At 35.9% G+C, this 23,299-nt stretch overlaps 1 protein-coding gene across 7 annotated transcripts in view; it reads right to left on the bottom strand.

Annotated features, from left to right (window-relative positions):
- The window catches only part of MYO6 (myosin VI), a 136,007-nt gene that overhangs the window by 48,859 nt on the left and 63,849 nt on the right, over window positions 1–23,299 (bottom strand). For all 7 annotated transcript variants that reach the window (XM_057737991.1, XM_057737993.1, XM_057737994.1 and 4 more), the window contains exons 5-13: window positions 20,871–21,000; window positions 18,730–18,835; window positions 17,498–17,553; window positions 14,845–14,942; window positions 14,356–14,520; window positions 9,792–9,872; window positions 6,915–7,095; window positions 1,753–1,897; window positions 432–589 (exon numbers count right to left, since the gene is read on the bottom strand). In XM_057737991.1, the coding sequence (XP_057593974.1) occupies window positions 432–589; window positions 1,753–1,897; window positions 6,915–7,095; window positions 9,792–9,872; window positions 14,356–14,520; window positions 14,845–14,942; window positions 17,498–17,553; window positions 18,730–18,835; window positions 20,871–21,000 (1,120 nt within the window). The remainder of the gene's footprint in view (window positions 1–431; window positions 590–1,752; window positions 1,898–6,914; window positions 7,096–9,791; window positions 9,873–14,355; window positions 14,521–14,844; window positions 14,943–17,497; window positions 17,554–18,729; window positions 18,836–20,870; window positions 21,001–23,299) is intronic.

Genomic DNA, 23,299 nt, shown 5'->3' with positions numbered 1-23,299 from the left:
TTTTTACACATGGTAATGGGTCTGGCCTGTGTGCTACAACCTGTGCCCAGCTCTGCACTGGAGCCAATGGTTTTAATGACTTAATTCTCTTCATCAGCAGCACTCAAGACTTCACCTTTATTCAGCTGCATTCATGTAAGAGTATAGACATCTCTACTTACGGTAGTTTCGATCAACATGTTTTAATTTAAGCATTAGTGTGACCAAAATCCATGTCTTTCCCTTCCTTTTTTTTTTTTTTTAAGCATTAGCTTCCTATTTAAATCATATTATGAAATGAAATGGCAGTATGGACATATAGCTAGAAATACATCAAGTGAAAGGTACTAAAAGCAAAAAAAGTTTTTTAAATTTTTATTTTAAATGTGTGTGAAAAATTGAATGTAAAAACATCAAGCAAGTACAAACTCAAAAATCAAAACTATACTTACCAAATCCAGCAATATCTAGGACTCCAATAAAATAGGACGATGTTTCAAAAGGGAAACATTGATTAACTCTGTTTACCACGTGATCAAAAAGATGGCTGTAGACAGTCTTTGCCAAGGCATCCCGGGCATTGTTTGCTTGCTCCACTTTCAGGGGTACCCTGTAAAAGAAGACCATACCAATGGAAATTCTTCATAGTAATATGTTGTGGAAATAATGCCACATTCCCAAGAACTAAGTACAATTTCCAAGAACTAAGTATGTGTTCACTGAAGAACAAAATAAATAGTTACAAAATGTCATTCGTGAATAGATGTAAATGGGGCTAAGTAGAACACTACAAGAAAATCACTTACAATATAATTAGATTAAAAATATATTATTATTAGACTCAAAACATCTTTTTAACCTTAATTTATACCTCATTGTACATGCCGAATACATAAAAAAAAAATTATTCAGAGGAATAACCTTCCATGTGACATTCTTAAATGCAAACAAAATCGTGTTTAATTCAAGATAACTTTAAAGGTCAGTAATTTGGTTAACACTGTTTAGGGAAAAAAATGCTGACACCTTAAAATCCAAACTGTCCAACATTTACTCTTTCATTTAAGTAACTACATGGTATAACAGTGTTAGACGTTGCAGATGGAGACACACACAGTCCGGTGAAGAGAGGCTGCCACAGAAAAGAATTTCCAAACACTGTGCTACATGCTGTCATAAAGCATGAAGCACTATGGGAACATCAGAAAAAATTACCAAAATTGGGAAAGTAACCTTTAAAGTCATTCAGGTCAGACCAATACTTGAATGCCTGCTAAACAGTGGTTTTCCAACTTATATTTTTTGCAACAGAACCCTTTCCTGAAGGGACTCTTATGTGGACACTCCATACATAAGACACAAAAAAGAACTGCTTTGGAACACACGGGAAATGGAGGAAATGACAGCTGAGGACCACCCACCTGTGCTTTTACCAGCTTTCCCTTGGACTCCAGAAATATCTCTAAGGAACCATGCAACTGTAGGGCACTACAATACATCCTCCTCACCGAGATTTTCTTCATAAGAATAATTTGTAATTAGCTTAGCAAAGAATCAGGCTAAACATACCTTGCTAATATTTCCCAAAGTAAGAGTTACCAGATTTTCTGAGCGGCTGAAATTTTTTTTTAATTCTTATTTTTTTAATTTGTTGAAAATTTTTTGAAATAGGCCACTAGAGCTTACTGTCCACCTTATTTAGCAAGCGACAGAGGATCGGGCTTTTTTCCCCACAAGGCTGGGTTTTTACAGAGCAGGAGTTGAGGAACTTACTTTATCACTGTTCCTTTGGTGCCCCCTGCTGTTGTTAGCATGACTCTTGTAGTTAAACTTACACGAAGATCATCTTGATCCAAACCCAGTAATTCAGCACAATATTCCAATGACTGAGTAGATTTATTCTTCAGATTACAACCACCTAATGAAAACATTTTAATTTGAAATTAATAAACACCAGATTTTCAAGATGTATTTCCTAGAAGTACACCTCACTTACATAACATTGTGGACTAGACAAGGTTTAGTTGTGACTTTTAACTTCACCTGGCTTATTCCCCACCCTTGTCAGACACTCACACTGCCAAGGTCAGTTGGAGACCCTCACTCAGGGCAGCCCATGATACAATCCTTTCAGCCCACTCAACTTTAACCCTTCACGGTTTCATTTTTTATGATCCTGCAAGCGAAACATACTAACGATAGATTACAATCTTTGTTAATATATTACAATAAGTCTCTGGAATAACGGAGTGCCTTATCACTAAAATCACATGCCTGCAGAAAACGTCAAGGAGTAATTCCAGTGGTCAATGTTGTAAGGCGCTGTAGTAGGTCAGTGTGGGTGTGGACGTTTGTCTACGTGTATGGGTGTACGTGCATACGTGCGTGGGCTCCTGAGGCTTGGGGACAAAGGAAGAGGGTGAGGAGGCCACGGCTATTTCCTCTACGTCACATCTATAGATTTCTTTTTATGGAGGCTGTTTTAAAAAGCTTCTTCTACAAAGACAGAACACAACAGTGCTTAGACGCCAGGCCTTGAACAAGTTACTTATTCTCGCTGTGCTCAGTTTCCTCACCCATATAATGAGGATAATAACTGTACCAAACTAACAAGGTTGTTAGGAAGATTAATAAGGTTACATATCTGAAGTGCCTGGAATAGTGTCTGATACATAATAAGCACTATATGAAGGTACCTATAATTATCTTATTACTACTATTAAAAATAATAAATATTTTATTATTTTTATGGTTTAGTGTCTATAAATGTTTCATTTTAAGACTAATTTCAAAATTACAAAGAACATGTGAAATCATAATGAGAAATTTATCATCACAAATTAATAAACTATTTAATAAATTGGTTTCAGGAGAAATAGACCATGAGATCTTATACGAATAAGGGGAAGTCAAGAGAACTGAATGGGGAAAGAAGAGCTTTTCAAACAAATGGCACTGGACAACTGGACATCCACATACACAAGAATAAAGCTGGACCTCTACTTTATACCATACACAGAAATTAACTCAAAATCAAAGACCTAAAGGTACGAGCTAACACTGTTAAACTCTTAGAAGAATACAGACATGAATCCTTGTGATCTTGGACTAGGTAATGGTTTCCTAGATATGGCACCATAAGCAACAAAAGAAAAAACAGACAAACTGGATTTCATCAAGAAAAAAAAAAACTTTTGTGCTTCAAAGAACACTATCCAAAAATTAAAACAGAGAATATATTAAATGAGTGTATTTGCAAATTGTATATCTTAAAAAGAACTTGTATTTAGAACATATTAAAAAACTCTTACAACTCAATAATAAAAAGGCAATCCACTTAGTAAGGGAGTAAAGAATGTAAGTAGTCATTTCTCAAAAAAAAAAGATACACAAATGGCCAATAAAGTCATGAAAAGATGCTCAACATCATCAGCCAACGGGAAAATGCAAATAAAAACCACAATGAGGTAGCATTTTGCACACACTAGGATGGTGAGAATGTAAAATGATTCACTTACTTTGAAAGTCAGTTCCTCAAAAGGTTAAATATGGAATTACCATACAACTCAGCAACTGCACTCCTGGGCATACACCCAAGAGAAATGAAAACATATGTCCACACAAAAACCTGCACATGAATGTTTATAGCAGCATTACTCATAATAGCCAAAGGTGGAAGCAACCTAAAAGTTCATCAAATGACAAATGGATAAATGAAATGTGGTATGTCCATACAATGGAATATTATTCAGCAGTAAAAAGAAATGATGTACTGACACATTAAAACATGGATGAACCTTGAGAACATTATGCTAAGTGAAAAAAACCAGTCACAAAAGAGCACATATTATATGATTCCATTTATATGAAATGCCCACAATAGGCAAACTGATAAAGACAAAGTAGAACAGTGACTGCCTAAGGCTAGGGGTTTGGGAGGGAATTGGAGGGGGTGGGTAACTGATGAAGGGTATGGGGTTTCTTCTGGAGTGATGAAAATGTCCTAAAACTGATTATAGTGATTGTTGCACAACTCAATATGAATTATATTTCAATAAAGTTGAAAAAAAGAATAAGGGGAGAGGAAAACTTAGAAGATATATTAAACCTTTAATTCTATGACAATAAGATTACTACTAATTTCTAGTTCGTACACACACACACACATTAACTAAAATTACAGAACTAAAAAAACTGACCACCAATAACTGATTAATTCATTTAAATACTTCTCTTTTTTTACAATTTTGCAAAGTTTCTTACTTTCAGGAATTACATAAGGCTAACATTAAAAAATTTATTTTGAAACTTTCCAAAAGGTAAAATACTATAAAATAATGTAAGGCTTTTCATGTCACTCCTCTTCCAAAAAAGAATGTCTCTGAACATTTTTTACATTTGTTGTTTTAATAATATATATTTTTGTTATGTGGAATTTTAAAAACATAGAAGTCCCAATAGGTATTTTTTGCATTTCCACCACGCAAAAACTTTTAAATAGCAGTGGGAGCTGTCTAAACATTTACTGAAGAAAAATTTTCTGATAAAATAATTACAAAAATATCCAGAGCTTTTTCAGATTGCAAGGTCATGTCAAAACTGAGCTCTCTAGGGCAGGAAAAATCAATTCTAATTAGAAAGAAACCATCTGAATCTATAGGAAAGATCATAAGGATGAAGATTAATATAATAAAACCTTAGCTATTAAAATAAAAATAGCCTAGTTTATTAATTCTGTTGATTCACTGCCCCATTCCAATTTGCTCTGCTTTCTGCTCATCTTCCCTTCAACAGAGAGAAGTTTGAGAAGAAAAATAACAGGTAATGTGAATATCTGCTATGTGTCTTTTGACCATTTAAGTGCTTTTCAACTAACTAGATCATGCCACATGTAAGATCCTCTGTGTACACCTCTGTGTTCTACCACATGGTACTAACACGAGCGGTGTGAAAATAACCTACCACTTCTAACAGTATGTCCAAACTGTGCATTAATTACTCTAAACTTTTTGGATATTACTTAGAACTCTCACATATAAGGATGCTACAAAACCAACGAAAATGTATTCTAACATTCATTACATTTTTTAATGCATACTAAGAACATACTTGATTGTGCTTGGTTTTTCTTTTTGTTTTTTGTTTTTTTAAACTGATAGTAATCCGTATTTTTTTTTTTTACTTATTTGTTAAATACAGTGATTACTTATCTGTTATATCACTTACAGTGATTACATATGTATTTGCATCATTCTACAAATTTTTAACTCATTTATTCCTCTTTATAACGTAAGGCAGGGCCTGTTACTATTCCCAGTTTACAGGTGAGGACACCAAAACACAGAGAGGTTAAGTTCCTGGCCCAACATCACAAGAGCAGGTAATACACGGCAAAGAGCCTGGCCCAAGAGCACAAGCTCTTACACACCACACTCTGCCACACCTGATGCTGACATCCCAGCACCGCAGACACTCAGTCTAAAAGCCATTCAGCCTGTCGACTGCCATCTGCTCGGAAGGTTCAGAGACAATGGGCAATGAGGGGCAGTCATCACAAGTTCCTGAGTTAGTCAGACATGAGTTGAACTGGCTCTCACACCTCCAAGGCCACTGATGACCGTATTACTTAAACTTCTGCCCAGGTCCTACTCCTGTAAAATGGAGATAATACACCCTACCTCATTATCTTTATTAGGTTCAGGTTATGATTATGATGTTTATGATGAAACCCAGTACATGAAAGGTCTTGAGCACAGCAGACTTTTTTTTCTGGACACACCTCGCAGCTTGTGGGATCTTCGTTCCCTGACCAGGGATCAAACCAGGCCCAGGCAGTGAAAGCACCAAGTTCTAACCACTGGACTGCCAGGGAATTCCAGAGACACATTTTTTTTTAATGTTCTTTTTGCTTCCTCTTGTGCTCCTTCCTTATATGCAAACTATTGTCAGGTAACTACACTTTAAAAACACTTCTCACAGATTATTTCTTCATTATTTTACAAGTGAAAAACCCAACAGAGCTTCTGGGATCTGACACTAAAGCCCATGTTACTGACTACTATATTAAACAGCGCTTTTGATTTTTTTTTAAACTCCTTACTATAAGATTTTTAAACAACGTATGTATGCAGGAGTCAACAATCTTTTTTTCTAACGCATGAGGTTTCAGGCTTTGCTGGCCATACAGTCTCTGCCACAACTACCCAACTTTGCCACTGCAGCACGAAAGCTGGCTTAGACAAGACATAAATGAATCTGTGTAGCTGTGTTCTAACAACACTTTATTTACAAAATCAGGCAGCTGGTCAGATGTGACCAAGAGCCATAGTGTGCCAATCCCACATTCATCAATCAAACTTAAAATTATATAAAAAGTTTTACTATTTATACAGAAACTGAAACGCTAGAGTACAAATGTTACTATCATGCAAGCATTTCAACGGTCTTTTCAATTTGTATAACATTTAACCTATTTTCATTTCCCAGTAATAAAGTATAGGGGCTTTTATGTATTCAATTATCCTAATTAACTGATCCAAGTTTAAATCAATGAACCAGAAGAATGTCAAAATACCTTAACAGATGGTAGAGAATTACTCTGCTCACTTACTGGAAAAGCTGGAAAGCTTAACCAAACATGACCCTGGCAGTCAGAGTCACTTATCCTTCATAAAATGAGTTCATTCCTCATCAGTATCACTGATTTTGTTCAAAACAGAAGCTCATAATAACCAATAATGCAGCATCCTTCACTTGCAAGATTCACCATCTAACATAGTATATTCTAGAAATATCATGGTATTAACAAACCTGCACAGAGTCGATTTACCTATGACAATTAAATGACAGAACTTCTAATTTTACTTCTTTTAAAATAAAACAAAAGACCACCAAAAAAAAAAAAAAAAAAGAAGAGGAGAAGAAGAAGAAAAAACCTGAAGTGCTGCCAGCTTCCTCAAAATCAATATTTCCAAGGTGCAGGACACCAGCCACTACCCGGAATAGATCAAGCTTTTCTTCATCATCCAAACCAATCTTCTTCATGGCTGTGCACATTCTAATAAAATCTCCATGGTCATCTAACAAAGGATCTTTCAAAGAACCTGCCTTAAGATACTACAAAACAAGAAGACGTCAGTTAACTGCTGTTTACGTTATTTACGTACACTAACACAACTACACAGGATCTAGTAATGTACTATATAACATGCAAAAATAAAATGTGTCTATGAGAAAACTTTAGTATTTCAACACATTCAAAAACTGAATGACTGGCCAAAGGGTACACAGGATCTATGTGTAATTTCTTTCAATGACGTGAATCTACAACTATCTCAATAAAAATTTCAATGAAAAATGGAATGAGATGATATTTTCCAATTTAATTACAATTTTAACTAAAGCTAGGATATTATATAAAAATATTAACTGAGTGAAAATGAAGGGAATATCAGTGGTTGAAACAAATCAACATGAAACCACAGGTCAAAAAGAACTGAGGTTTTAAAAAATTGTAATAAAATTATAAATCTTACGCTTAGAATTATACTCCTTCAGGTTAACTGCCATCAACTGCACCAATATTCAACAGCAGTGAAGAGTAGACAGGCTAACAACAATTTTCATGGCCTGGGAATGAATTTTTAAGCCTTTCTGTATAAGTATTATGCGGTACAGTATATTAGTAAGCATTATGCTTACGCTAAAAATTTATGCAATGACTGAAAGCATTTCAGCAAAAAATGAAAATTTGCTTTCTCTCCTTAAAGAATTTGCATATAATGTATTCATTTACTGGAAACTATAACAAACTCAGAAAAAGGAAGAAGAAAAGTCAGCCCTGCAGAAACTAGAAGGAGGAAAAAAAAAAGTTACAGACACAAAAAGACTGGACTAGCAATTTTCCAGAACTTGAGAATGAATAAGTAAAACTAATATTAGGTAACAGCATCAGAATTAATTGGCCATTAAAGACATCCCTAGGAGATGTCTTTTTTTTTTTTCTCCAGGTTGCCAATTGCCTCCAGCTGAAGTTGTAATTGCCTTTCCACAGAAGTCTTTAAAATGTTTAATTATGCATCTGTGAAATTTCTGGAAAATGTGCAAAGAAATTTAATTTTATTCTTAGAAGCAAAGAAAATAATCACATGCAGCCAAATTTAAAAGAAAATACATATCATGCAGAATTTTTAGTCTTACGATTGAATGGTTACTTCATTTAAAAACTTTCTGATCATATATCAATGACTATATTGCTATCACGGCAGACTAAAAATACTGCATTCTCCTCAAAGTTACACGCAGCTTAAAGACACTCCAAAGGAACTAGGCAGAGGATTCTAAATAGTCAAAATGATCACCTCATCCTCCTGATAAAGAAGACAATAAAAAGTAATTTAAACATATTAAATACATTATTCATTTATATATTTTTATATATAAACTCAATAATATGAATAAGATTCCTAACAAAGTATGCTGACTCCAGAATCAGAAAGCATACATTTTCTTCTTAGGAAAGCACAGAGTGCTACTCTTCGGAGAGTAAAATCCAGTGTTTCTTTCCTCTTCACTCAGTGTTCTCCATGACAAAAGATCAAATTTATATATGCATGTATTTTTTCCTTTGAGATAGCTGCAATATCCCATCAGGAAATGTCCCCATTATCTTAGTGGAAATAATGTAATTTCTGTATCTCGATGTCTTATAAAAATATGGATTACCATGACAAAGGAAGACACCACAATAAATATTAATGTCACGTCTTAAATTTCCAACCATGGATTGTAAACATAAAGTTTACAATTTTATAATTCAGACATCTGTGTCCAAAATGATAAATAAAATGTCAACTTAAACAAAAATTAACTGCAGACTCATCTGCTTAGAATTCAAAATAATGGGGCTTTTTATTTGCTTTCTGTTCTTTTCTATGAATATACTAAAGATATAATTGACCTCACCATTTTGAAAGGAGTCAAAAACATCTGACTCACAAATGCGGGGGGGGGGGCATTAAAAACTGAGTATAATAAAACTTTGTTCAATTAAATACTCAATATAAATCTTTTAATAAAATTAATAAAGATAATATGAACTACTCCCTATAATTAACCCTGACTTAATATTTCATAATTTAAGCTCCCTGAGTAGATACAACTTAATACCACTTATTACTTAAACATTGCATATGAAAATTTATAAGGGTTGTAGTAGATTTTTAGATCAAGGACTTAAATGTTTCTAAAATAATACTTAATGGTATAATTATATCTAATTACTCTTAGAAATACAATAATTTAGTAAGACCTATACATAAAACTTTTCATAATATATTACACATGATGTTTTAAAGAGAAATATTACAATAATACATAAGCATTAGTTCACAAGAATGCTCACTCTATTATCTACATCAAAGCTTACTTCAGCCTTGATGTAGACAATAAATTATAAAGGATATATTTTATACTTAATCCCAAATAGGTAATATGAGAGTAAGTTTCAAAAATGTCAGCAAAGGATAATTCTTAAGCAATTTGATACCCTCACGCTGAGAAAAATGACAAGAGGAGAACAGTGCATTGAGATCCCACCAAGAAGACCCAGAACCTGCAGCTTCTACAGATACCAAAAGAGGTATAAAGTACTTCACGGTGAGAGAGGCGTGGATGAGTATTTAGGTTTTTTAAGTATAAGCCTTAAGTAAGAAATCTGACCTGGGCTCAAAAAAAAAAAAAAAATAGAATATATCTTTCAGCACAATTTTTTGTATTAAAGATTATAATTTTTTTTAAAAAGTCTACTTTACCTCAGGACTTTTTCGGTTCTGTAAAATCTGTTTGTCAGTTTCTTTGTTAGCGAAGTATCTAGTGCAGCCTCGGTTTAGATACTACGACAAAGAAATGTAAAATATAATTAAACAAATATGGTCCACAGGAAAATAATACAAAGGAAAACACAACTTATCAAAAAGAATTCCTAAACATAACCTACGTATCATTTAATCTCTCAATTAAAATTAATATTTCTATATATCATAAACATTTTACTCCTACTAATCACACCAGGGATCGTGAAAATCCTAACCTGAAAGTAGATTAAATTAAATGATTAATATAAAAACCAATACCATAAAGCTTTCCTATTTTTAAAAGGTAGCAATTTTAAATTTTCTCAGTGTTAAACCTTATTAAAAATATAGTTCATAAAATACGAACTAAATATGTAAAAAGTCCCAAATAAGGACCTACACTGTGGTTTAATAATTTGAGTAATATTTTAAATCCTGATTAACAAATAATATTCTTGAGTTTTTTAATTTCTGATTTTTACAATCAGTCCTGCAAAACATGCCCTCCATAGGGGCTGACAGTTAACACTAGCTGCACATAAATTACAACACTTGCTTCATGAACCTCCACGGGTATTCAAATAACAATTTCAGTTTCTATCAATGATTTACTTTCCTGCCCAGAAGCCTTTAAGGGCTAAGTGCTTTGAGAGTAGCACTGACATATACACACTATCAAATGTAAAATAGATGGCTAGCGGGAAGCTGCTGCATAACATAGGGAGATCAACTCGATGCTTGGTGATGATCTAGAGGGGAGGGTCTAGGATAGGGAGGGTGGGAGGGAGGCTCAGGAGGGAGGGGATATGGGGATATACGTATAAATACAGCTGATTCACTTTGTTGTACAGCAGACACTGGCAAAACACTGTAAATTATACTCCAATAAAGATCTGAAGAAAAAAATAAAAATAAAGGCTAAGTGCTTTGAAAACACAGAACAAGGGAGGCAGCTGAGAAGAAAATATATCGGTCTCGAAGAGAATATATTACCCACATTTAGGGGGTGGGGGTCGCTCAGGAAAGAAGTGTACAGGGAACAGGATGAGAATCTTTTTTAAACATCTCAGCTTTTCTTAAATCAGATCATTAAGATTCCACTGTCCCATGGCATGAATTCCAAGATTAAATATAACATATTACATAGATACCAGGAAAAAATTTACACTAAATTCTGAATGATTTGGGGATAAACTACTCCTTTAGATGATCAATGCATGTATCTCCCATTATAGTGAAATATTAAAATATAGTTAAAACCAGAAAATAATATGCAATGACGTTTTCTTTGTCGCCTAGAATCTTGGGGGAAAGAATAAAACAGAAAGGAGAGGGGATAATACTGGTAAGCATTTTCAATTGACTATTCCAAAACAGAGCTCTTTTATTTAGTAGGATAATAAAAGCTTCCCTATATGGAGCCAAAACAAAAGTTTTCTTTGCTAGCAAGAGTTTCAACCACCCATCCGAACTGTTTTATCAAATAATTGGCTTTTGGACAGATGGGCTTCATATTAAAACCTAAGAATAATACTTGTTTCTTCTAACTTTTCTGTAACTAGAAAGCTAGAACTTTTCTTTCACCAATTCTCATTATATCCAAGCTTTATTTACATTCAAGGATCCCTGCATGACTATAATGAACATGTCTATGGAAAATGTGCAAAAATATTTCAAAATTTTGAATAATGCAAGCATTTTAAACCTTTTATTTTCTAAAATACATATGTAGTTAATATGGGTGTTTTCAAACAGATATATTTCTACAATTTTTTACATACTAATTTGGATAGAGTAGTGAGCAAAAAAATTTGGGGGGGAAGTGCTCATCCTACTGTAGAGTTTCTCTTTTGTCTTTACAACCTTATCCCTGAGTTATAACTGGAGGCCTAAACCAAACCAGAGAAAAACCTGATGAAATGACCAACGTGCTTTTAAGTCACTCTGAAGCAGAATCATTTGGGGGAAGGGATACAGAGGTGTGCGTAACATGCCTGTCTGAGAGGAATCTCCAAGATGCCAGATGTTTTTCGGTAAAAGGTAATGCTATTCCACTAATTTCCTCTTATCACCAACAGGACTCCCTTGTAAAAGGAAATCATGCCTCCCAGGCTCACGCCACAGAGACAGGAAACTCTCTGACCTGATAAGGCACTTCAGTGGCTGCCCTCTTAGGATGGCTGCCCTTGTGCCTAGAAAGGCTGTACATCCTGAGACAGAAACTACAGTCCCAAACTCCCAGGGAGAAAGAAATGCTATATTAAGACAAGAATAGTCACATCACTTTGTCATTAACTCAGTGTCAACAAAGCCACATCATTAAGTTTCATATGATTCATATTAATTTATATTTCTTTTCTAAAAATCATTGTAGAGAAATGCCTCTTCTGCTGTCATGAAGATAATGCAGGCAACTAACTTCAAATCCCAAATTAATTTGGTGAGTTCTATAGAAGGTTAAACATTTTAGAATTATACAAATAGATGCAGTTACAAAGCATTTTAAAACCACAGAGCTTTTAAATTTCCAAATATACATTAAAAGAAATTGACTGAAGTAATAAAGAGAAGCCAGGCTGCAAACACAAACACACACACACAGAACAATAATTAAATATAAATGTGTGTACCAACTGTAAAATAGCTAGTGGGAAGTTGCTGTATAACAACTCGATGATGGGTGATCCCTTAGAGGGTCAGGACAGGGAGCATGGGAGGGAGTCGCAGGAGGGAGGGGATATGGGGATATATGTATAAATACAGCTGATTCACTTTGGTGTACCTCAAAAACTAGTGCAAGAGTGTAAAGCAATTATATTCCAATAAAGAGCTTAATATATATATATATATAAATGTGTGTCATGATTCTCAAATGGAAGACTCCTGGCCAAAGACGACTATGAGAATCACCTAGAGAACACTATACGAACTGCGTTTCCTACCCGCATCCCCTGTTCCCATATCCCACACAGAGACACTATTTTCTAGCTGAGAATTTGTAAATTACACTAACCACCCCAGTCACCACTTCCTGAAACTCAATATTGCCTTGTGATCCTTGGCACTCCTGATTTCCTTGTCCTTTGCTCACAACTCCACCTGTGCTTTCTTTCCTAGGCAACTCTTCACCTGCTCATCCTCTTCAACTCCAGAGCTTGGATCCTGGCACGTGCTTTTCTACATTATGCAATCTCTCTGGACAATCTCAATTACCCACTGTCACAATTCTAACTACCACCAGGGTGCTGACATCTTCCAAGCCTGTGCCTGCAGCACTGGCCTGATCTTAGTCTACCCAACAGTCTTCTAAACAGCTCCACCCAGATGGTCCATGGGCTCCAAAACGGGACTCAACCTACATATCACAAATCTTCCATCTGGCCCCAACATGGTATTTACAGCCACCCAGTTACTCTAATCAAATTTTGGAAAATTATTCCAGACTCCTCCTTCTCCTTACCTAATTCAGTCTCCAAGTCCTGTCAACTTTACCTCCTCTTATTTCACATATCCCCTCCTCTGTAACCCTGCCATCGCTAAACCAAATTCAAGCACTGAGTAACTGCTACATCACCTAGAGCCGCAGGATCCCAACCCATTTACCTAGAGCCACAGGATCCCAACCCATTTACCCACGGCTGCAATTTCTACCCATCCCCTCCTCTACCGCCTTAAGGCTATCTTCCATATGAAAGCCGGAGGTAAGTACCGACCCAATATCCAACTTCCTACTTAATGCCCTTCAACAGCTCCTTACTTACCACAGAAGACCAAACTCCCGAGCCTCACCTCCCACCCCTTCCTGTCCTACCATTTAAAGGTATTTCCTGCCTTTCTTTGTTCATCTTTTTGCATCTACCAGGAATACCCTCTGCATGTTTCCTTCTCCAGTTAACACTTGAAAATCCTTCAGGATTCTGATCAAGCATCAACTGTTCCAATAAAGTTTTTCCAAAATCACCAGCATCCTCTGCATCTCTCTCACTTACATTTGACATGTCAGCCAGACTGTTTGTGTGTGTGTGTGTGTGTGTGTGTGTGTGTGTGTTTCCCACCAATTTCTAAGTTGCTCAGAAGCAGGAACTGTGTCTCATTTATCTTTTTAACTCTGACACAATGCCTGGTACCCAATGCGTAAGGAATAAATATTTGTCGAACTGAATTAAGGAAGACAAGTAGGAGTCCTTTATTAATATTAATTCAGTGGTCAAACTTTTTTTTTACAAATAAGTCAAACGTTACATTAAAGCTAGCATTACAGAACTATTATAAAAAAGTCTTATTGAGTTTAAGGGGTTTAGCATCTATTCTTTTACCTATCCCATTACGTGCCTCTTCATTAGTGTTATAAACTCAGCAGTAAATCTCAATACAGATCTACTTAGTACAGAAGTCATTCTATGACATTAGACTGAATTTAAGTTATATGCAACTAGACATCAAAATCCACTGAAATAAGTTTCAGAATAGAAGGCAATTCAATTTGCAAAAATTGTATGAAATTTCTTTTCATCCAACCTACCCGAAAATTATCTGGGGAGCTCAAATGAAGTCTTTCCCTAACATCTTCAGAAGCACCAGCACACAACCTATAAAAGATATGATAATTCCTTTCCTCTTTGCCTTGAACGCAGATCCTAGATTTCTCTAGAAGATAATGTGAAACAAATCCACCAACGACTGAACTCTAAAAAACAAAACAGAGAGAAATCACGTTTTTGCATTTAAAGTCTTAAAGTATAACCTACCAATGTTAAATTATCTTTTCTAATAACCATCCGTCTATCAAAGAGGTTGTAATTTATCAAATAAAGGGAAAAACAGATAACTAAAGGTAAGTTTATAGTATTTATAGAGATTACAGTGAACAATAACAACTGTCTAAAAGTAAAAGAAGAAAATTTAGATATATTTGCCGTGAGTTCAAGTACAGCACCACTTCTATCAAGACCCTTGTATTTATCCAAAAACACTCCCCAAACATATTATCCTGAGAATCACTCTCTCTTACCTTTTCATTGAAATGTATTTCTACAAACTTCCCAAATCGACTGCTATTATTGTTGCGAACAGTCTTCGCATTTCCAAAAGCTTCCAAGAGTGGGTTAGCTATTAAAAACAAATGAAAATACTCCATCAGAAAGTTAGCATGAACGAAAATTACAAAGCAACATACATAGTATGTTTCCATTTATTAATAAATACGTATAACTACGAAAATATTCTCAAAAACATTAACATGAATGAATTCACTTGTAACATCAAATCTCACAAACGTTTATTGATTAGCACTATGTTCAGGCCCCATTAAAGTGCAAGAGATGGAACATTTACTCAAAATTTATTTTTAAAAAATACGTTATGAGAAAGACTAAATTTTAAAAGTCACTAGGTTACAAAATTTATAACTCAATTTTTAAAATTACTCCCTAAAAATTTTATGGTTTTCACATCAGCCCTACAAGAGCAGTGATTATAGTAAAGAAAACAGCAAGCATCCTGGGACAAAATACAGGCGAGAAGTTATCAGTTGACTTACTTTTTAAAATATATATTCATAAAACCTCCAGATTTAACATTTTCACATGCACATCCAACAAAATCCAACAAAGTGGATTTTACAGAATGACCTGCAAAAGGTTCTCAGGACAATAGTTTTCGAAATCCCCGTGAACAAACTGTAAAATTTTAACTGTCTTCGTTTTATAATCTCACACATCCTCTCTCTCTCTGACTGGAAAAGAGTTCCCAGAGACTATTCTTACACTCACCAGAGTCTCAACTATAAACATAACATATCAGCGTCAATCTTACTCACATATTCCTTCAACAACCTCATAAACTCCTTCAAATGCTTATTGCTAGAATATGTCTTAGGAACTCTTTAAAGCCCATTTCTCTTATGCTACCCACTGTAGAAGACTTAACTAGTCTCCAAGCCCTTTGAAAGATCACTCCCAGCTTGTTTCACTTGCTAAAATAAGAAAGTATGAAAACTAACAGCAACACTAGCATGTATCCCACCTAAAGACTTCTATCGTCCTGCCAGTTAACGTGAACTACTCTCCGGTGAGACGCTGCAGAGACATGTGGAATAACACTTTCCAGCTTTCCTCAACTACGGCACACTACCCACCACACGGTGCGTTCTCATGGGAGGGACCAGGTTTATATCCGATACACAAGCAGATCTGTACCCCAAGTAAACAAGTTAGAATATGAATTAGTATTTTATTAAATTAACGCATAATTTGTTTTTTACTTATTTATTCAATTTTAAAGTGCAATTCCCTCACTAAAGTAAGGTACTTTACTGTGACTATACCCAGGTGTGTCACAGGACCACAGTGAGACCAGTAGGTAACATTAGAAAATTATTTTTACCAAGAAATATGAAAAACCTTACTGATGCAAACTTTAAAAATGTTTTACTGGAGTCAAATTTATATTCATCTACATGAATATTTTACATAATTGTGAAAAACTGTACGTAATATTTGCCTGCCATGATATAGCAAAATGCATGAACACAGAAGGCCCTGACAAGTTTTTGTTCAACTCGAATTTTTCTTTAAAATATCAAGACTATTAAAATATGCACTCAGTAGAGCATGTAGTTAAGATGCCTGGGTTTATGTCCCCTTTCCACAACTGATGAGCTATTTACTCTTCAGAAAGTTACTTAAACTCTTTCTACCTTAGTTTCTCACCTGTGAAGCAGGGATAAAATAGTACCTACCTCATATTTTGTGGAGATTTCAGTTAGGTCACAGATTTTAAGCCAATCAGACGACGCCTAATACATCCCACCCACATCAATATCATCCTCATTATTAGATACTTACTGGAGTGTCCACAGAGGCCTGAAACACCTCAAAGAACTACAAGGAGACCAATGTGACTAAAGCATAAGGATGCGGAGGAACAAGTCAGTGAGGCCACAGGAGGCATGGGCAGGCCACACGGAGCACTATCGGTGAAGATATGAATTGGGGGCTTTAGGCTTGAGAGAAATATGACGTCAGCAAAGAGCTGACAGCAAAAGAGATGTTTCAACTTTCACACAGAGAACAGGTTAAAGGGCGGCAAAACTGTAAGAGGGGAGACCAGAGAGGAACCTGTGCTGCAGGAGCGTGCTGCAGACTCAGTGTGACGGCAGCCTGGGCAGAACGGGTATGAGAAGACTGTCTGCGGGGTGTGCAAGCACTGACAGCCTAAGGAAGTCAATTTACAGGCTCGTGCTTTCCAAGTGTACTCTTTCCTTACAATGATTCCACCCCCCCAGCACCTCAATTCCAAATAACCCTCTCCCTTTCTCCCTCACAAAAACAAGGTCAGCAAAACAAACAGGAGGCAGGAGGGCTTCCCGTATTCCTTTCATTCATCCAACAGATATTTACGGAGCATATGCTTTGTATCAGGCATCATTCCAGGGGTCCGGAATATGTAAAATCCCTGTCCTCTTAGCATGTACATGGGGTCGGAGGAAGGCAACAGACATTAAGTTACATGAGAAGATAACATCTGAGCAAAGACGTGCAGAAGATGGGAGAGTCTTCTGGATCTCCTGGAGAACACTCCAGGCCACTCAAGGAGGATTCTTCTAAGTTAATTTTGGTACATATCTAACAATGGAAAATAAGAATTTTAAAACTTAACAATACCTTCAACAATTCTGTCATCAATGTCTTGACCAGTTCCATAGGATTCAGTCAGATATCTGTTTAAAATACAGGATTAAAAAAATGTTAGATGAGAATGATATTGCATGCATTATGTTTCTAATTTTAATATTACTTATTACATTTGAAATTTAAACCTGGATCATGCACTGGAATGGCTCATTTAAAAATTACAGATTTATATTTAAATGCAACTACTATTCTGTTACAGCTTTTTAAACATTTAAAATTCTATTTGGATGGCCTTTAACATCTAAATCAGCATTATTTTTTAAAACCCTTGGGGAATATTCTGATTTTAACCAACTGTTTGGTTTTAAATATGCCACACAACTGCACACAGAAATATTCATCTTTGACACTGGGAGGAGGGTTGTGGGGAGGCAGAAATAAGAAGGTAAACTTAAGGTAAAAAAAATGGTTTCAACCACTCTAATGGCAGGAATACTGAGAACAGAATGTAAAGGTTGGATTTTGAAGGAACATTCCAAGATTTCCCTTTGCCTAACCAGCATTGGTCTCCTCCAGAATCCTCATGAGCATAACACGTCAGAGCTAGATTTCAACAATCTACAGCTTAGCTTCCATATAAAGGGACAGGACCTGCCATGTCAAACTACATCATAAAGCATGCAAGAGTATTCAGTCAACCTGTGCAAATCTCAAGGAGATCTCTGTAACTCTTTGCTCATGACATGTTCATGGCAACACCATTCACAAGAGCCAAGAGATGGAAGCAACCCATGTGCCCACTGAGGAATGAATGGGTAAGCAAAATGTGATATATACACACGAGGGAGTATTACCCAGCCTTAAAAAGGAGGAAAATTCTGACATGTGCCACAGTGTGGATGAACCTCGAGGACATCATGCTATGGGGGATAAGCCAGCCACAGAAAAACAAAAAGTGCATGATTCACTTACATGAGGTACCTAGAGTAGTCAAAATCATAGAGGCAGGAAATAGAATGGTGGTTGCCAGGGGCTGGGGTCGGGGGAAACGGGGAGTTGTTTAACGGGTACAGAGTTTTAGTTTCGCCAGATGAAAGGTCCTGGAGATCGGCTGAACCACAACATGAATATACTTAGCACTACTGAACTGTACGCTGAGAAATGATTAAGATGGTAAATTTTATGTTGGATATTTTTTACCACAATTTAAAAAAAAAAATCAACCTGTTCAAAATATACTAGGTCAGCTAAATACTCCTCACCTTAGAACAAATTTTGTATTTTCCGTTTTGCCAGCTCCTGATTCTCCAGATACAATGATAGACTGACTCATCTTGAGCACCTTCATGTCTCGAAAAGCCTTATCAGCTGGGGTCAAAATAACACATTAGCGATGAATAGTGTATTAAATACAAATTTTCCAAATGACAGAAAGTCCATTTACTATCAAAAAGCACTTGCGCCTAAAGAAACTATAAATGTGTGTTTACACTTACCAAAGTTTTTAAATAAAGTCATTTAAGTGTTCAAAACATCTCTAAAAGTATATACGTTAAATGTTCTCTCCAATTATCCTGACAGCTAAGTAATATGTAATCCAAATAAACAACTCTCATGTTTGTACTAGAATATCTCCATGTTATGAGCTGTGGCTCAGCTTTTCCTAATACCAGAGCAGATCTGCAGAGAAATGAAAAATGCTTACTATGCATAACTAATGACATCCCCAGAGAAAAAAGCATGAAGTAACGAGCTACCAATTAACAAATCTGGCAGCCAAAATTTCTGCTGGAGGAAAAAAAAAATACATAACTGCACAATAAATCTGTGGTCTTTTTCTAATATACTACTATTCAATTTAAATCATGTAGAATTTTTCAGCATTTCAAAAATAGGCAAAATCAACTGCTTTACATTTTTTAGATTTGCCATTATTTATATACACAATTTTTAACTATCTTCATTATACTCCAACAATGTAGACTATAAAATGTCTATAAGACTCCACAAACAAGATGCGCACAATTTAACTCCATTAAAGTGGCCTCAAATTAAAACAATTTTAATTAAAAATCAGGTCCTGACAAACTTAGCCCTGTAAGGCAACTATTTCTCACCTCAGACATGTGCTACCCATACCAGTGAAGAAGGCTCTACAAATGGCTTTTACTCTAAGGGTCAAATGCAAACTACACACAAGAGTATTCACATCCCTTTGACCAACTCATCAGCAATCTGTTCCACCCACTTCTGTGGAATCACTGTAAACACTTTTTTTAGCAGTAAACAACTAAAAATAAAAGCCAGTTTATTTACATGTTAAACATGTAACTTCTGTCCAGTGATGAGCTTGCTCACATTCAGGTTCTAAGGATTTTGCACCACTTCACCAGCTGACAGAACACATACCAACTCCCATCAGAGCATCACAGAACCAAAAGTAAACGTGCAGCTGCACTGGACTTGGTGTATACATTCACTCTGCCTAGCAGCACACAAGACACAGTCAGCCAAATCTGGAGGTGAAGCCTGGTTAGGCCAAAACATAGGTACAAAGAGAAAGCCCAAAGAGAAACTAATTGCACTAAGAACCAGAACCAAAACGTGTCATCACTTAACTGCTGGTTATGTCTGAATCCCAAGGCTTAGCTAACATCTCTGTACTTGCAGCCACCAGCTACGGGGGATGCTTGTCAAATAACTGCATCCCTGCTCCTCAGAGCTAAAGTGCTTCGAGATGAGAGAGAGCCTGAGATAGGCAAACACAGATGCTGCTGCCTTCCCACACGGATTCCCCAGAGATATGAAGCACGTAAAACTGTCAGTCCTGTACGTTTTACAGAGCCCTGACGCATCATGGAAGACGTCTGCTCTCACAGCTCCTCTCTAGCCCAGGTAACGCGCTCACAAGTGATGACCTGGGTGACGGCGGATGGCCAGGGCCTCCTCCCTTGTTGTGGAACGAGGACACTTTTAAGATGGTGTCAAAAGAAAACATTAGGTCAGCTTTTATTATGACCTACTTTCAACTGGGTGGACACACTTAAGAGGACACAGGCATTTAACAAAGGTAATGAGGTACAACCGCCCCAGGGAGTTGGCCGCCAAAGTATTCCTCCCCACCCTGTGTGAGAGAGCTGCTCCTAACAGGGTGATACATCCAGAATGCACGCAGGCCCTCTGACGTACATAGTCAATTCATGCTATCTTTTATTAGTCCAAGAGAAAAACTGAGTAAATTTGTACAATTTAAAGTATAATCAAGTCAAGGAAGGAAGGGAATACGGGGATATGTGTATAAAAACAGATGATTGAACCTGGTGTACCCCCAAAAAATAAAAAAAAAATTAAAAAAAAAATAAATAAAGTATAATGAAAATTAAGATACAATTAAATTACTTACCAATTGCAAAGACATGAGGTGGCTTCGTCCCAAGCGATTTTCCTTGGTACGACTTTATCGTTTCTGAAGAATATATTTTAGGTATGTCAAAGTATGGGTTCACTGCAATCAGAATGTTGGCCACATATGTCTAAGTGGGAAAAGCATAAACATAAAATTTCCCAATTACTATTTTCGTTTAAAGCCAAACAAGGCTCACAGGAGAAAGAACATACAGCAAATAGACACCCTCAATTCCTTCTATAACTAGAACTCCCAATCTGCATTTCTAGCCCTAAACATCGCCTGATCTCTATAGGACCCATATTTCTCTAACTCTTAATAAATATTTACATCTTCTTCTCCCATAGGCGTCTAAAACTCAGCACATCCAAAATCAAAATCATCTCTCTTGACCTCCCTTTGCCTCAAAGGAAACATGCTCCTCCCACCCACTGTCCCAGGTTCCTGGCATCGCCAGCAGCACAAAGAGCTGAGTCTCTAGACCTCTTATCTCAGACATTTTCTGTGTCCACTTATGACACCTACTCTATGCCTACAGCCTGAGTTTTGGTTATTTGTATTCCTCATCTACACTTCTTTCTTCACCCTGCTACAGAAGTGTTTACATAGCTCACAGGACCCTCTAGGCCTATGCCTATCACTGAAAGCCAAGGACCAATTTAGCTCTGTGGTGACCACTTGGTCCCAGATTTTTGCAAAACAGCATATGCTAACCATTGCCTAGAATACTGACGGGCTAAATATTTAATGAGCAAGTGAAGCTTGCTTTTAAATTTGAAATTTAACTGTGGCTTCAAAAGACCAGAAAAATGCCACCAATAGGATTTATAAAGTTCCTTGTGGGTAGAAAGAGAGTTGTGGTTTAGCAATTAGTTGTGGTTTACTGCCCAAACTAGGGCACACAGGGCCATATTTTTCTCTTTTCTGATTCTAGTTGTGGAAATGATGCAGAAACCCTGAACTCTCAACCTACTCATCTAAAATTCAGTAAATGCTCCCAAAGATGTTTCCTGGAGCGGGGCAAAAAAAAATAAGAAATTCCCGATAATAATCTTTCTATGGGAAACAAAAGGAAAGTAATAGAGACTTTAGTAACCAAGGAAGATGTTAAATGTGAGTTAGCTATTTTCTTCGCAAATCTAAGGGAGAACAGTGGCAATTCTGGTTGGTAAGAAGTATAAAAATATCCAATTTAAACCATTCTGAACTGCTTCCCTCTCTTCCATACACTACGGTAATAATAACTATCTGTGTATTGCTGATATTTAATGGTTTTATAACTAAAAGGCGTAACTGGCTAGGCAAAAACCTACCAGTCATGGCTTTCACCAACTTTGAAAATACTGTTTTCCAAACAGGAGCTGATGATGCTAAACAGCCACTATCTAACAGAGGTCATACACGCAACTGCAAACACATCTTAGGAGAAGAAGGCAAAATAGCTACGAATAACCTTAAAATTCTCCAGAGTGGTGCAGACATTATACACGAGAAACGAAAACTTAAATTTCACAAATTTAAGTGAATTAGGTAATTAAGTAATTAGAAATAATTCGGTAATTATTTCTATCAAGTATGTGATTTAGCGAAGACTTGTAGGTCAACTAAACACAATGTGAAAAAAAGACAACTAATTTTTTTGAAAATACAATGAATTTCACATGTAAACATTTAATTATCAATGGTCACAGTCAGCCAGTATAGCACCACCACAGCACAGGAAATATTAACAGACCAATGAAAATCCCATGAGTGTGAAGCTTTTGTAGAAACATCCCAAATACCCAAACAAAGTTATCTCAGTTTTTTTGAGTAAGATCATTCTGTAAAGGTAATTTAAAATTCGTAAACTTCAAGAAAAAGATTTTAAAGCAATTAAAATTTGCTTAGGTAAATAAGATTGCTCCACTACCACCAAGCGACAGTGTTAGACATGTGAAGAAAAAACAGTGGACAGTTCTACTTGAAAGATGATTATATCTAAACCAACTCTTATTGACTTACTATAAGTTAGACTGCTTTAACAAACAAATTTTAAAAACATGTATAATTTTGGTAATGAAAACAACATTTAGCACACATTAGGTTCTCAACATTAGTCTGCTGATTAAATGAATTTTGCTTTAAACATATTTCTAAATAAGAATAGCTATATATATATATTAATCTAAATATACTATTCGGTTGATTTTGAAATAAATCAAGTGGAAAGTAAAGACTTAATACTGTATATAACCAAAAGACAGCAAGTAAACTCTTTTGGAAAAGACTACATTAGTTCTATTTCCCAGCTGTCACTACTTGGACAGATGGCAAAGACGAAAGGTAATTTAGTCAGAATTAAATAAGTACAATTAGGCAAATTGATAGTGATATAAAAGATTAAGAATGTCATTTGATCTAGGAAGTGTCAAAGAAGCCATGTG

The sequence above is a fragment of the Hippopotamus amphibius genome, chromosome 6 (genome assembly GCF_030028045.1).
Source record: "Hippopotamus amphibius kiboko isolate mHipAmp2 chromosome 6, mHipAmp2.hap2, whole genome shotgun sequence".
Classification (NCBI taxonomy): Eukaryota; Metazoa; Chordata; class Mammalia; order Artiodactyla; family Hippopotamidae; genus Hippopotamus; species Hippopotamus amphibius.
This window is presented reverse-complemented; position numbering and strand designations above follow the sequence as displayed.